This window comes from Pristiophorus japonicus, chromosome 3, assembly GCF_044704955.1.
Source record: "Pristiophorus japonicus isolate sPriJap1 chromosome 3, sPriJap1.hap1, whole genome shotgun sequence".
Classification (NCBI taxonomy): domain Eukaryota; kingdom Metazoa; phylum Chordata; class Chondrichthyes; family Pristiophoridae; genus Pristiophorus; species Pristiophorus japonicus.
Window position 1 is genome coordinate 285,274,470 of NC_091979.1, and position 12,647 is coordinate 285,287,116.

The 12,647-nt window shown below is 43.8% G+C and overlaps 1 protein-coding gene across 6 annotated transcripts in view; it reads left to right on the plus strand.

Moving 5' to 3' along the window:
• Window positions 1–12,647, plus strand: part of ppp2r2d (protein phosphatase 2, regulatory subunit B, delta) — a 111,668-nt gene that overhangs the window by 46,359 nt on the left and 52,662 nt on the right. For 3 of the 6 annotated variants that reach the window (XM_070876777.1, XM_070876779.1, XM_070876778.1), the window contains one exon: window positions 2,598–2,658. The exons of 2 other annotated variants lie outside the window; for them this stretch is intronic. In XM_070876777.1, the coding sequence (XP_070732878.1) occupies window positions 2,598–2,658 (61 nt within the window). Of the gene's footprint in view, window positions 1–2,452; window positions 2,659–12,647 lie in introns of those variants that run through there. One more of the 6 variants, XM_070876775.1, reaches the window with a different exon arrangement.

A 12,647-nucleotide genomic window follows, 5' to 3' on the forward strand; every position in this document is an offset into this window, starting at 1 on the left:
GATGATCGGGGAGCATTGCTGTGTGGCGGGGGCAGGTTGGTAGAGGACCTTCGTCTTACGGATGTTTAGTGTAAGACCCATGCTCTTGTACGCTTCAATGAAGGTGTTGACGATGGCTTGGAGTTCGGCCTCTGTGTGTGCAGACGCAGGCGTCGTCAGCGTACTGTAATTCGATGATGGATGATGGGACAACCTTGGATCTGGCCTGGAGGCGACAGAGGTTGAACAGTTTCCTGTTTGTTCTGTAGATTCGCTCCACTCCAGCAGGGTGATTACGGAGGGTGAGGTGGAACATTGCAGCAAGGAAGATCGAGAAGAGCGTTGGTGTAATGACACAGCCTTGCTTGACCCCGGTCCGAATGTGAATTGGGCCATCAGTGGGTTGGGGAGTGATGTTGGGCAGGGTCTGCTGTTTCTTTTTAAAAAGCCTGCTGTGGTTTTGTTTTAATCTCCTCATTGTTTGCTCTTTTCCCCTTTATTCTTGAATCTGCTCCTTTTTAATTTCCACATCAGTTCTGCCTTACTGTTTTAACCCATTCAATGTCACACTCTTTTACAATTGCAATTGCCGCCTATTTTTCTCCTGGCCTGCCTCTCCCTAGCTTTCTTTTTGAAGCATCTTTCCACTTGATTTGGAGACATCTTTCCTACTATTTTCCTCCAAATCTCTCATTTATTTTTCAACTTCAATTTCCCAATTGTTTTCTTTTCTCAATGATTAAATTGAACAATTTCTCTCCACATGCACCCTCCAATCTTCACTATCGCAATCCCTTTAAATACACACTACCCCATTACTTTCTTCATTCTTCAGCTACTCACTGCAGTCCCCGCCGCTTATAGCTAGCATGTTCATGCGAACGGGATTTGCCTGCTATGCGCAATGGATGGTATAACATGGTAGCATTAATAAAATTAAAAATCATTCTAGTCAGTTGCACTTGAGTGGCTGCTGAGCAAAATTTATATATGCAAAAAAGGAGATATGTTTTAACTCACATGAAAAAAGTTATATTCCACCAAGCTACCTCGCTATTCAAATTTCTGTCAAATCCTGAGTTAGTTTGCATTATTGCTCAGTGTCAGTGGAAAAATAAAGAAGCAGCACCAGCAGAGATTCAAAACAAATTTCATATAACACATAGCACTGGTTGGGCAGAGTTAGCTGCAGTGACTTAATCTGAGGGTTCAGGTACTAATAAACTGCTGATGTTCCACCACGACAGTTTCACGGTGTATTATATATCACCACTCAATGGAGTTGCTGTCTTGTAATTCACTTACTCCAACCTACTATCTCCTGTGTTGTGGATGTGGCTTTCCAACATTTTTCTGTGATACTAAATCTGCATTGTAGAAAAAATGGAAACCTAAGGGAAGTGAAGTCTGCGAATTAGTGAGTAAACACAGCTGTTTCTGCCCGATTTAAACGGAGCACTTAAGATGCTATAACTGCCAACTTTAAAATTGACATTAATGTAAATGGATAATGGTTATTGTTTTTTGGCCGATTATGTGTTTAAATATAGATTTTTAAAAAAATGATGGGTGCTATCCCTCCCAAACATATCTCCTGAGGGGTGGAAAGGAGGATGCCTCACAACTGGGTCCTATCCTGTCCTCAGCTGTGTCCCCCCACTCACACTTTAAGCAAGGGTTAGAAAATGTGAGCAAATTGTACATGCAAAAGCTGCCCAAACACTGACTATAATATCTGCATCCTCTTCAGCAGAAAGGTAATAAAAGTTGAAGAGAATTCGAACAAAATTAGCTGTTTTATATATTGATTAAATTCTGCAGATTGCAACAGAAGTTGTAAAAATGCAGCTATAAGCAGTGTACAATATAAATTTAAACATGGAAGCTTCAGATCGTTTGACTTACTGGTCTGTGCGTTTGTAAAATGGGCTTGCCAAAACATTGTGGTTGGCTGAGGGATAATTTAGTGAACATGTGACTTCAGCTGCTTGAGATTTCCTCAGAGCAAACGTGCTGCAGTATTCCAGAAAGAAGAGAAGCAAATGGATAATGAATAGTTTCATTTGATTGGCTGCTTTACTGATTGTCACAGTATGTTGGACACGGTCATACTGCTGATTTGAACTGGAAAAACAGTGTTGTATACCAATAGCTTGAAAGAAGAAGCAAAGATTTTGAATGTATTTCAGAGTGTCAAATTGAGTTGAACTGTTAGTAATTTATAAGATACAGAATTTTGTATAATGTCAAATGAAAACCAAAAACAGAATACTAAGGTGACCGTTGCATTGATTTTGGATTTTAAATTGTTGGCAATGAACTGGACAGCTCTGTTTAGTGCAATGGTCCCTGTCTCAGCAGCATCTTGGGAATAGCATATGGGGCCTGCACTGTAATGCTGTAAATGCAGAGTCCACCCTTCTCGTGCCTGTTCTTTCTGATCTAAAACATTTAACTGTTCTATGCAATGCAGGCATCTAGGAAATCTATAGCAAAAGAAAATCTTACAACAGACAAGGGTGTTCAGCCATTTGGACTGTGGAGGTGTCAAATGAGGAATTTAAAGCTGTATTTGCATACTGCAGAAGATGAAATGCTTTCCTTGCAATTTCTCTCAGGTGTTTAAGACTTCTACCTCTGGTACTAATTCACTGATGTCAACATCATCCTTTGATCAAGGTATGGAATATAAACCAAGGATTCCAAACTGTATTCTAGCATCTTGCAAATTCATAATTTACTGTTAACATTTTTTTGCTGGTAACCTTTCGTTCCCATGGGTTCTGCAGCATGCTTCTTCGCCTGTATTCGTGTTTTAAAATAATTGCACCTCAAAGGGGAAGTCTGCAGAAGAGAATCGGCTGCATTATTGAAGCCTAACTTCAAATGGATAGTACTTTCTGTACTTAATGTTTTTAAGATAATTTTTCAGTTTCCTTTGAGTTGCATGGGTTTGCCTACTCTCTCGCTATACAGTAGTATAATGCCAGAAATGTTCTGTCATTTGGGAAACATTTTGTATCTGTCACTTTCCCATAATAATTTGTGGAACCACTCTTTTTTTTGCAGTATTAGAATATGCTTTCCACAAAAGAAATGTATACCTTAATTTAAGGCTCATTTGTTTACTTTGCTGATTTGACCGTTTTTTAAAGCACTGTTTTTCAGCATGTAAAATAATTATTATAATACTTTTACGTTCTGCCATCTGAAGTGCTCTAGATAATATTTTGGTATCTGTGGTCTTGTTTGATCACTTTGTATATTTAGTAAACTATCCTGAGTGCTGATAGCCATGATTTTTCACTTTTTATGCCAACCACCACTATAAATAAAGAGTCTGTGAGCCAGGAACATTTACTACGAGTAGGTAGCATTGTCAATGGGAAATAATGTACCAGCAACAAGTATACGTGAATAAAATTTGGTGTTCATACTTTTGTAGCACCCATTATACTGTGTAGTATGTTGAAATGTATTCTTGTAAGATATTGAAAATGAGTGCAGATGCATTGCACTCATTGGGTCTTTTGAGAGTGAAACACCTGAAATTACATGTACCTTAGAATGGAATGGCATAGGTTTTTCACAACAATTCCAAAAGGAGTTTTAGGGGCCGAAATTGCCCACCACCCGAAACAAGTCGCACCTATCGTTTTCGAAGGGTTCCGTCCGCCCCAATGCATGGGGGTACAATCCAGAGAAATTCAGGTCTTGGTGGGGTTTTTTTTTTGAACGGGGCGGAAGTGGTCTCATCGAGGCGGAAGTGAGATCGGGTCGGAGTAGCCGCCACAAGCGGGGCGGGTCAGAGTGGCTGACACTCCAAGTTGTCAGCGCGCGTTGATGACTTCATGGTGCTGCAGTGTCACAACGTCCCTCCTCTTTAGTTAAATGGCTGCTGCGAACTCTGCAGCCACTTTAGTGGCAAACACTGGGCCACCAAGGAGGGTTTTGGCCAGGCCAGCAGCCTGACACCCAAGATGGGATGCTAGGCTGCCTGTTGGTGGACCGGCCAAACCCGTGGCCATAATTGTCGTCCCAACTTAGTAGTCAGCCGACAAAAAAAATAAAATGGAGGCGCCGGCAGTGCCACCTCCCCTTTAAGGGCAGCCGCGCCGCCAAGCCACAGAAAGGGTACCAACAGCAAAAGCTTCCGTGCGGGGCAGTTTCGGAAAGGGGTTGCCGCCGGTTGGTAAGACATGTACGACGTGGTGGGAAAACGGGCGGAGCAGTCCCCTACACCGCTCATAGTAAAGGAGGGCAATATCAAAAATGGCAGTTCCTTCATGGCGGCCAGTCCGCACCTACTCGAGCCTTATAGAAAGGGGCAATTTCTGCCCCTTAACATTTGCTAAATATTTGTTCAAGCTTGCTAAAAGTGCAATAAAATAAAATGGAGGCGAGAGTCAAGCTGCTGGAAAAAAAATAAGATTCTATCAAAGCATCAAATTTGTAAATTTTAGAATAAATTAACAGAACATTCATTTTCTTTAGCTGTTACTTATTCCCAGTATTATAAACCTGCATACTTAATTTTCAGTTAACCCCTTGTCTTCTGCTTTAGAATAGAGGTAGCCTAGAAGCGCAAGTTTTCTGCAGAGCTTGCCCTCCCGTAATGTTACAAACAGTGCTGTTCAGATTCCGTTGTCGTGATGCACGATATTGCAGGAGGAAAATTACTGCGCTGACATTTCTGATTGCCTCGAACTAGTAGCTCTGAAACCTAATGCAGGATGAGCACAACTGAGACACACCAGTAAGTGCATGCACATCTCTTGTGACATTTAAAACATACGAACATAAGAAATAGGAGCAGAAGTAGGCCATTCGGCCCTTCGATCCTGCTCCACCATTCACTAAGGTCATGGCTGATCTTCCATCTCAACCCCACCTTCCTGCACTATCCTCATATCCCTTGATTCCCTTAGTATCTAAACATCTACAGATCTCTGCCTTGAATATACTCAACGACTGAGCATCCACAGCTCTCTGGGGCAGAGAAATCCAAAGATTCACAGTCCTTGGAGTGAAGGAATTTCTCCTCAGTCCTCAATGGCTGACCCCTTATTCTGAGACTGTGACATCTCGTTCTAGAATCCCCAACTGGGGAAAACATCCTCCCAGCACCTATCCTGTCAACGCCCTGAAGAATTTTATATTTCAATGAGATCACCTCTCATTCTTCTCAACTCTGGGGAATATAGGCCTAGTCTATTCATGGAACAATCCACCTATCCCAGGAATCGGTCTAGTAAATCCATGTTGCACTCCTTCTAAAGCAAGTATATCCTTCCTTAGTTAAGGAGGCCAACACTGCGCACAGTGCTCCAGGTGTAGTCTCACCAAGGCCCTGTATAATTGCAAAGCGACTTATTTGTACCGTGCTTTTGCTGTGCAAGTCCCCGCCCCCGATGCAGCTTGCCTGAAGTGGAAGTGTCGGACCGGAAGTGCGGCCTCGAACCGGAATCATTCTGACCACGTTGCCCGCTGAGCCCCCGATTAGAGCGGGCCCCAATCTAGATGCGGTGGGGGGGGGGGTGCGAGGAGGAGGAGGAGGAGAAGAAGGAGAGTCAGTCAGTCTGGGTGGGAGGGAGCGAGAGAGAGTCGGGGGGGGGGGGGTGGGGGGGAAGAGAGAGAGAGTCTGGGGGGGGAAGAGAGAGCGAGAGAGTCGGTGGGTGGGGAGGGAGAGAGAGCGAGAGAGTCGGTGGGTGGGGAGGGAGAGAGAGAGTGAGTGAGTGTCTGGGGGGGCGGAAAGAGAGAGTCTGGGAGGGGGAGGGAGGGTGAGAGTCTTTTTGGGAAGAGAGAGAGTCTGTGGGGGGGGGGGGGAAGAGAGAGAGAGAGAGAGTCTGGGGGTTGGGGGGGGTGAAGAGAGAGAGAGACCGTAGGGGGGGGTGGGGTGCGCCGTCACTTGCGCTGGTGAAAGGAGGGGGATCCAGCATTGTGTTGGGGGGAGGGACGCACTTGCGCTGGGGTAAGGGACTTCGGCTGGCATTTGGTGGCTTCTGGGGAGATCTATACTCTGGCTTCGAGAAGTCAAAGTGGATCGAGTTACAATTTGCAAAGTCTGTGAGAACTTGGGATGGGCTGTTCCAGTTACACATTCCTGAGAAACTTCAGGGTGTGGCTTATCCTCCAAGGGGACCAATCACAATTTTTACAGTACAAATAAACGCGACCATATAATTGCAGTAAGACTTCTTTACTCTTCTATTAATTCCATTGTAATAAAGTCCAACATACCATTTGCTTTCCTAATTGTTTGCTGTACCTGCATGTTAACTTTCTGTGATTCCATGTACAAGCACACCCAGGTCCTTCTTAAACCAACATCTTGCAGTTTCCCAACATTTAAAAAATATTCTACTTTTCTAATATATTTAGTATTATGGGACAGTATAAAATATTAAACCTGGTCTTTGTTGGATTTTGTTTTAGATTTTTAAAATATGTAAAGCTGGAATTTCTGCAGGGTTCTCTCCAACTTCCACCATAACTTCAACAGGAGATTGGCGGAAACCTTGGAATAATGGTACAAATCTCCTCCTGAAGTTATAGCATTATATTGATAGAACACCACAGAAATTCCAACCTATTGACTTCCTGTCGGTTTAAGATATGTAGGTTATTCTAGGTTGTGGGGGATGCAGGAAGGGCAAGGGAGAGCTGAGGAACTGTTCAGTTTTACAGTGGTAAATTGATGTGGCTACTTCCATCCCACCTGCCTTCCAACTTTTAATGATTTAAAGTGGAGCTCAGAAAAGTGACTCAAAGTGTGTGCGATGAGTGCACATGCTGCATATTGACTGGTTTATTTTAGAGATTTTTTTTTACCTTTGATGACATTGTGTTTACTTTGGGAGAGATTCTCCAGTTATAGAGATAATCCTCTGAATGCTCAAATACCATATTCTGTTGGTGGCTTTGAGAATAAACTCAGAGTTACTGTATGTGTTTGGAGTTTTAATGTGGTCACAATTCAGATTTCTAAATCTCACTGCTCTAGGTCATGGAACTCATCCTGTTTAATGTAGTTGTAAATTTGATACTGTGAATCCATGTGGTCTGACAACAGTTGGCATTTCACTTGATGCATTCAGGGATATTAACTGTTGTCACCGAGAACATAGTAAATGGAAAATGAAAATTAAGCAGTGACTAGCAAAATCTCTTTTTAAAGAGTTAACCAATATCTGGCATAGGCAAGATAGCTGTTAGTGCATGGTGATTTACTTCTGTTTGTCTTATCATGGATAAGCTTCCAACTGCCTTGTATGAGTAGGTAAACATCCACCTTTAAATGAATAAATAAATGCTGTGGTAGATTTATTGTGATGTGGTCATCATGATCTCTAGCCACCATCTGCACTGTGAATCAAACAAAACTTCTGGCTGAGTGATAAGTGGTGGAGCCCTCTCCATCAAATGAATGCTGTCTGAATATTTATGTAGAGTCATGGCACCAGTGGGCATGAGCAAAGGGATTTTTTTTTTGTAAACAAATGTGTTGAACCACTTGTCTCAGCATTGTGCATTGCAATGACAGAGTGATTATTTGCACAAACGAATTTGAGTCGTTTTGCGCATGAACACCATATGGGGACGGAGCCTATACACCGTCCTGCCCCCCCACTGGAGCCGTGCATGCGCACCCGTCGTCCCAACTGTACATGCGCCCACGTTTGTTGTAGGCCCAGCACAAACCCCAGAGCTCATTCACCGGCTGTACACCCAGCTCAAACCCCAGGAGCCCATTCACCAGGTGTAGGCTCAGCTTGGGGCATGGGACTGGTGGTGGAGGGAGCGGGGAACTTGTTGGGGCGGGGGTGGAGGAGAGGTCAAGAACTGGAAAGGGTGGGGGGGGTGAGGGGAGAAGGTCAGGAACTTATTGGGCGGGGGAAGGTGGTCAGGAACTTGTTGGGTGGGAGAGAATGTCAGGACCGTCGTTGGGTGGGGGTGGGTGGAAGTCAGGAACTTGGAGAGGGGTGGGACAGTGGAGATAATGTCCTAACCCAGGAAGGTGAGCCCTGTCTGTTTTTTGAAAGCAGTAGTATTAATACTGAGAGATCTAGAGCATGGCTGTCAAAAGGGGGTACCTGTATAATTAAAAAGTTTACAGATGATACAAAAATTTGCCGTGTGGGTGATGATGAAGAAGAAAGCTGTAGACTGGTCAGGTGGGCAGAACAGTGGCAAATGGAATTCAATCCAGAAAAGTGAGAGGTAATGCTTTTGGAGAGGGCTAACAAGGCAAGGGAATACACATAAGAACATAAAGAAATATGAGCAGGAGTAGGCTACCTGGCCCCTCGAGCCTGCTCCGCCATTTAATAAGATCATGACTGATCTGATCATGGACTCAGCTCTGCTTCCCCATAGTAAATGGTAATACATTTTTAGAAGTGTAGAAGAACAGAGGGACTTTGGAGTGCATGTCCAAGAATCCTGAAGGGTAGCAGGACAGGTAGATAATGTGGTTAAGAAGGCATACCGAATACTTGACTTTATTAAGCGGCATAGAATATAAGAGCAGGGATGTTCTGCTTGAACTGTATAAAACACTAGTTAGGCCACAGCTAGAGTACCGCGTGCAGTTCTGGTCACATTACAGGAAAGATGTGATTTCACTAGAGAGGGTACAGAGGAGATTTATGAGGGTATTGTCTGGACTGGAGAATTTTAGCTATGAGGGAAGATTGGATAGGCTAGGGTGTTTTCTTTGGAACAGAGAAGGCTGAGGGGAGACCTAATTGAGGTGTATAAAATTATGAGGGGCCTACATAAGAGTGGATAGGAAGGACATATTTCCCTTAGCAGAGGGGTCAACAACCAGGGGGCATAGATATAAATTAAGTGGTAGGAGGTTTGAAGGGGATTTGAGGGGAAATTTCTTCACTGAGAGGATGGTGGGGCTCTGGAACTCTGCCTGAAAGGGTGGTAGAGGCAGAAACCCTCACCACATTTTTAAAACTATTTGTGCTGTAACCTACAAGGCTACGGACCAAGACCTGGAAAGTGGGATTAGGCTGTATAGCTCTTTGTCGGCTGGCACAGACATGATGGGCCGAATTGCCGCCTCCTATGCTGTAAATGATGACTGATTCAATGATTCGATGATGACTGGATCAAATTACACATTGCAAAGATCTTGATTACTGAGGCAAGCGGGATCTCATTACACATTCCAGACACAATGGGGCCAAGTTTCGGCCGCCCACTAGAACGGCGCACATCGGAGATGCCCGCCTAATTTATAGAACAAATATTGCATCGAATACTTACCTCACGATTCTCCGATAGCTGTAGGTCCATTTCCACCTCGGTGCTGCGCAGCAGGAGCTGCTGAGGGCGGAGCTACAGCCTTGCGCCAAAAACAGTGCTGGCAGCTCCGCACGTGCGCAGTAGCTCCCGGCGTCCTGTCTCCAGGGCGACGACCCTATCCCAGGCCAAATGGCCTGCGCATCTTACCTCGGCGATGGGGCCCGGCCTATCGCTGGGGTTGGGCCCCGCCCGAAGAGTCGTCGCTGGCGGCCGCCCTGCATCGGCTACGTGCGGGCCCCACCCGAAGTCCTCGGCAGGGCCCGGCTTCGTCGGTGGCAGGGCCCGCCCGCCTCGCATCTCACTGGTGCGGAACCTGCCCGAACAGACGTCGGCAGCCCGACATCGGCTGCTTGCGGGCCCCGCCTGAAGTCCTCGGCAGGGCCCAGCTTCTTTGTTGGTGGCAGGGGGGGCCGCCCGCCCGCCCGCCCTCCCTGCATCTCATTGGGGCGGGCCCTGCCCGAAGAGCTGGCGGCAGCGGCCCGGCATCGGCGTCATCCCCCCCCCCCCCCCCCAATCTTCTTCTCTTTTCCACCCCCCCCCCCCCCCCCCATCATCTTCTCTTTCCTCCCACCCCCCCCCATCTTCTCTTTCCTCCCCTCCCCCCCCATCTTCTTCTCTTCCTCCCCACCCCCCCCCCCCCCATCTTCTCTTTCCTCCCCTCCCCCCCATCTTCTTCTCTTCCTCCCCACCCCCCCCCCCCATCATCTTCTCTTCCCCCTCCTCCCCGGTGCTGCAGTAGGTGCGTAGAAATAATTTTTTATTTATTGAGTGATTTTTTAAAAATATTTTTAATTATTTTTTAAATTTATTTGGATTGATTTATTGGTTATTTATTGATTTATTTATCATTTATTATTGATGATGGCTCTTTATTTGTAAAAGTGAAGTTTTTAATGTTTGTAACCCCACATCTTTTGTTCCCTACGCCTGATTTCTAAGTGTAGGCAAGGTTTTTCTGAGCGTACAAAAATCTACACTTACTCCATTCTGTTAGTTTGGAGTAAGTTTTCGCTGCCTAAACTTGCAAAACAGGCCGGACATGCCCCCTTTTGGAAAATAAAAATCTGTTCTAAAAGGAAACTGTTCTAACTGACTAGAACTGGAGCAAACTAAAGGTCGAGAATTGCAATTTCTAAGATACTCCATTCTAAACTAGCTGCTCCAAAAAAATAAGAGCAACTCAGGCCAAAACTTGACCCTACTGTTGGGTATGTCTTGTCCTCCAAGGGGACCAATCATAAGTTTGGTATTGCAAATAATTAACAACCTTGCAATAACTGAATATTGGGTGATGGATCAATAATTGTGCTGATCTGTTTTTCTAATAGAATAATCCATTCCTTTTAGAGAAAGAATTGAAACTTGGAGGTAGTGCCTCTCACCAAGCTTTTTTTTAAAAAAAAGTACCTGTCACATACTATCATGTGCGATGTTGATTCCTTATTGGCCCAATATACTTTGAGACTAGTGGTAAATGGAGTACACATCTAATAATTTGTTACCCAAGGTTCTTACTGGTCCCTTTAACAGGGACAATCATAACTATGGTAGACTCAATCACCTGAAACCAGGACAAGGATGCCAAATTGAATCATCTCAAAATTAAAGGACAGATGGCTATCCTAATTAGATGTTTTTTTTTTAAAGAATTTTGTATTTTGGTGGTTAATTTATGATTAAGTATTCTTAATCCCATTTGGCAGTCTCTCGTGCAGCAAAAATAAATGTCAACGTTCATTTTTAAAATGTAAATCCAATTACTGCTATTGATGATTTATTTTGTTTGGTAATCCGTGGATCGATCCCGATTACAGACTTGGGTGTATATTTATATTCAGTTTGTATGACTGGTTACGTAGCTAATTGGAGTACCATTGCGTGTTATGGAATTAATTTCTGCAATGTTTTGAATGCTATAGTAAGACAACATATTTTACTAATGGGGGGGAAAAAAGCATCAATTCCACTAGTATGTCCATTAAAGATGTGTTGGAATCCGTTTTGTTTTTAACTGGTTTTGCTTCAAGCTGAATGTTGCCGAATCATGTCTTTCAAAAGCAGCCTCATGAAATGTGGTAATGTCTTGTTCAGATTTTTTGTGAATCCAGTTTGTTCAAGGCATAGTGTACGTGACTCCAGTATATTCTGCTTGATATCCATTTTGTGTTCAGCCTGAGTACTGAGAATATGGATTCTGAAGCACAGATGGTCGGCTGTCCCTTCCTACTTGCAAAATATTTCAGAGAGGGGAGGGGGAATGACCAGAGGATTATGAGTACCATTTCCCTGTGAAAACATTACTCCATTGAAGACAGTGTATGGTTAATGAGGTTAAATTCAAAACCTAGTCGATTGAAAATTAAGGTGTCATGGTTGTTTAATCACCTGATTCTGTCCCCAGAGAAGTTAATGATATTCTGAGTTGGAAAAATAGGTCAGGGTGTAACCAATTTACTGAAGCTGGGGAGGGGGTTGTGATTCAAAAGAATGAGATTTAAAAACAAAAAAAATGATTACATTTTTAAAAAACTGCAATATGCACTTGTGCTTTCTGGAATTTCATTCTGCGTTAAATTGCACCGTTTACTGGATGTGTTCTGCAATAGGATCTTGATAGTGAAGGACAATTAACTTGGAACACAATCCAGAACTAGTATTTAAGTGATTGTGCGCTTTTTTTTGTTTACGAAAAGTAACATCCAGTCCGCACGTCCATGAATGTTCTCTCATATATTTGGCCATAAGTTGTAGCCTCTCCGGGTGCGTACAATGCACATGTGCCGAGAACCGGTATTTGCAAACTGTCAGAATTTCTTTTGACCGATCGCACGTATCCCTAAGAGAAGGACATTCGCGCGTAGTGATTTGGGCTATATTTGCCCAACTTCTTCCCAGCGAATGTCCTTCAAACTCTCACACTGGTAAAAGCATGCACAGGTGTAAGAGTTTTAAAAGATAGAAAAATTAAATTTGATCACTAATTTTTATATTGGAAACCCTGTCCATTAAGGCATGTTTATTTTTACCCTTATTAAAACATATAAAGAGAATCAATTTTTTTTTTGTCTAAAACATTTAATTCAATTTCAATTAATTTTAAATATGTGAAGTGTTTTTTAATTTATTGTTGTGTTTGTGTTTTTGGGGGTATTCTCATTGATAGTAATGGGAGCTTGTAAAAACGGAACTCACCATTATTATCAATGAGAATACTCCATGTTCATTGGTGGTCCAGGCCCACGTGATCCCAGGTTGCGCTTGCGTTCCTGGGATGCGTGGGCCCATACGCTGGACTGCGAATGGAGCCCTCTGACCGCAAGTCGACGTTCCTCCAGGACCACCAGGTAGTT